General features: G+C 36.8%; 1 protein-coding gene across 1 annotated transcript in view; it reads left to right on the top strand.

Annotated features, from left to right (window-relative positions):
• The first annotated feature begins 1,023 nt into the window (after positions 1 to 1,023).
• Positions 1,024 to 2,500, top strand: part of LOC113823331 (crustacean hyperglycemic hormone 6) — a 2,493-nt gene continuing 1,016 nt past the window's right edge. The window contains exons 1-4 of the mRNA XM_027375947.2: positions 1,024 to 1,141; positions 1,621 to 1,892; positions 2,115 to 2,243; positions 2,495 to 2,500. The exon at positions 2,495 to 2,500 is cut by the window's right edge and continues 1,016 nt beyond it. Coding sequence (XP_027231748.2) covers positions 1,130 to 1,141; positions 1,621 to 1,892; positions 2,115 to 2,217 — 387 coding nt within the window. The 5' untranslated portion in view covers positions 1,024 to 1,129 and the 3' untranslated portion in view covers positions 2,218 to 2,243; positions 2,495 to 2,500. The remainder of the gene's footprint in view (positions 1,142 to 1,620; positions 1,893 to 2,114; positions 2,244 to 2,494) is intronic.

The following is a 2,500-nucleotide window of genomic DNA, read 5'->3' as shown; positions in this document are numbered from 1 at the left end:
TTTGGCACTCGCATACCACGGTGCATATTATGTAAAATGAATGTGATAACTATATATATCGTAAAAGGATAAATATCGAGGGAAAAAATAGGAATAACTGGAGGAGGATAAAAACTGCCATATAACATCTACAGTCTGAATAGTGACGTCATCAAGTGAATTATCATTAAGCGAAATTTTCGTATGTCGTTTAATGATAAGTGGGAATTGCAGGCTCATTCATGCCCACGTGTTGATAAGGAAGTGATAAAAAAAAGTTGATATGCGAACTCACATTATATTTGAAATGAAATGGAGAAATTTAAGGATATTTTTATATACATATTTCTATTGCCATTATTCTTATCTTCATAATCATTATCATTATTTTTCTTTATTATTGTTATTATTATCATAATTATTATTATTTGAATCATTCACATTATTTTAATCATATTATTATCATTTTAATCATTCATATCATCATCATTACCATCATCATTCGTGTTTTTTATCTTATGTTTTTATATTTATTATCATTGCTGTTATTTGTATTACTATTATCATTATCATTATTATCAATATTATTATTATCATCATTATCATTATTATCTGTATTCTATAATCATCATTATTAGTGTTGTTTTTTATTATTATCTTTATTATCATTACTGTTATTCATATCACTACTATCATTATCATTATCTCTATTACTATCATTATACCTAATGTTACTATCATTACCATCATCATTATCATAACAATTAGTAATCGTATTATCTTTATCATTATCATTATCAATATCATAATCATTATAAGACAGGTTAATAGATTTGCACATGTATTTAGACTTATCGACACCATATACGTAAACTCTTCCCCATCCACTTTACTCCATCCATTTACTCGTACTCCATCTTCAAGTAATTCAAAGATCCACTTTCCTCACCTAAGTGTTTCTCTTATCACTTCCTCTGGCACTTTCGGGAACTATGACGTCACGAGCTCCAGCCAATCGTATATATCGGGTGGCCTTAGCCGGGTGCTTCAGTCGCGGTTCAAACGTTCCGGTGGTAACAAGGAGCTCCTCGACAAGCCTTAGAGCGGGAACTCGTGTATAAACTGTAGCTAACTTACGAAGAACACAGCCATGGATAACAAGGTAATGGGTGATGAGAGTGTGGTTCGGTTGTTTGTTCGAGTCATTAGTTTGGAATTTGCGGTGGTAGTTTTTTGGGTTAAACTGTACTTTCACATTTTTTTGGTGGTTTTGTGCAAATTGTACCAGTAGTGTGTTTTTTATAGTTTCATTTAGTTTTTCATCCGTCATTAACGTTCTCTTTTAACTGTATGTTGGGTCGTGTATCAGTGCATTGAGGACAACCTCAGTATATCGTAGGTTAATTACCACAATAACTGGAAAGCAGGTCCTAGATAAAGTCTACGGTAAATTTACCCATCATTCCATAGTCGCCATTCCGCTCTCGTCCCATTTCTTTTCAAATTTACACATCTCTTATACCTTTTACGCATCTCTTACCTGCCCATTCACTACACCCATACTATTAACGCGCTTGTTCATTCATTCAGTATTTCTGCGCCGCCGTCGTGTCTCACAAGCTCCGTTCTTCCCTCCCACAGATCGCCTTCGTCTCTGCATCAGTTCTCCTTCTGGTCGCCGTCCTGGCATCGCACAACGGCGTCCATGCGAGGTCCGTCGTCCCCGAAGGCCTCCAGGAACTCGAAATTCCTCGTCAGGAGAGCGACATGTCCGCCGTCAGAAGAAAGAGGCAGGTCTTCGACGCCTCGTGCAAAGGGGTGTACGACAGGGGCCTCTGGGCCAAGCTCAATAACGCGTGCTTGGACTGCCAGAACATCTATAGGGGGAATCCGGCCATTGAGGGGGAATGCAGGTAAATAGATTTTGCATAGCTGTCAATAGCCGTATGTACACACACACATCCATGCACACATACATGTACTTGCACACACAAAAGCACTTGCACACGTAATTGCACATTTACACGCCCACAGTACGGCACATACACAAGCAGAATAAAATGGTATTCACATCGACAATATAGCTCGTATTTTGCGCTTGAAATAAACTAAACATTGTGCTTTCTTCTCTCCAGGCAAAACTGCTTCGGTACAGAGGTCTTCTACGGATGCATCAAGGCCCTAAAACTACCCACGAAAAATTACTTATACTTTGCCGAAGTCTTGAGAGAAAGCTAGTGTGTGGGAACAATTTATAACTCAAGGTATGTATTGCGGGAGTTGTGGTGCTGAAATTGTTGTTGATTTGGTTTTAGATTCTAGTTTTGGGTTGTATTATAAGATTGATATTTTTGGTTTCAAATTCAGATTCGAGTACAGCCTTACTTCATCATTTCATGTTTATATATTTGCTACATTATTTATATTTAACTGATTCTCTACTAGATATCGATGAACAAATAAATAACGACATGTATCCAATTATCTCTAATACCAATTTCATTTTTCTTTCCAGGATTAG

Source organism: Penaeus vannamei, chromosome 15 (genome assembly GCF_042767895.1).
Source record: "Penaeus vannamei isolate JL-2024 chromosome 15, ASM4276789v1, whole genome shotgun sequence".
In the NCBI taxonomy this organism is placed as follows: Eukaryota; Metazoa; Arthropoda; class Malacostraca; order Decapoda; family Penaeidae; genus Penaeus; species Penaeus vannamei.
This window is presented reverse-complemented; position numbering and strand designations above follow the sequence as displayed.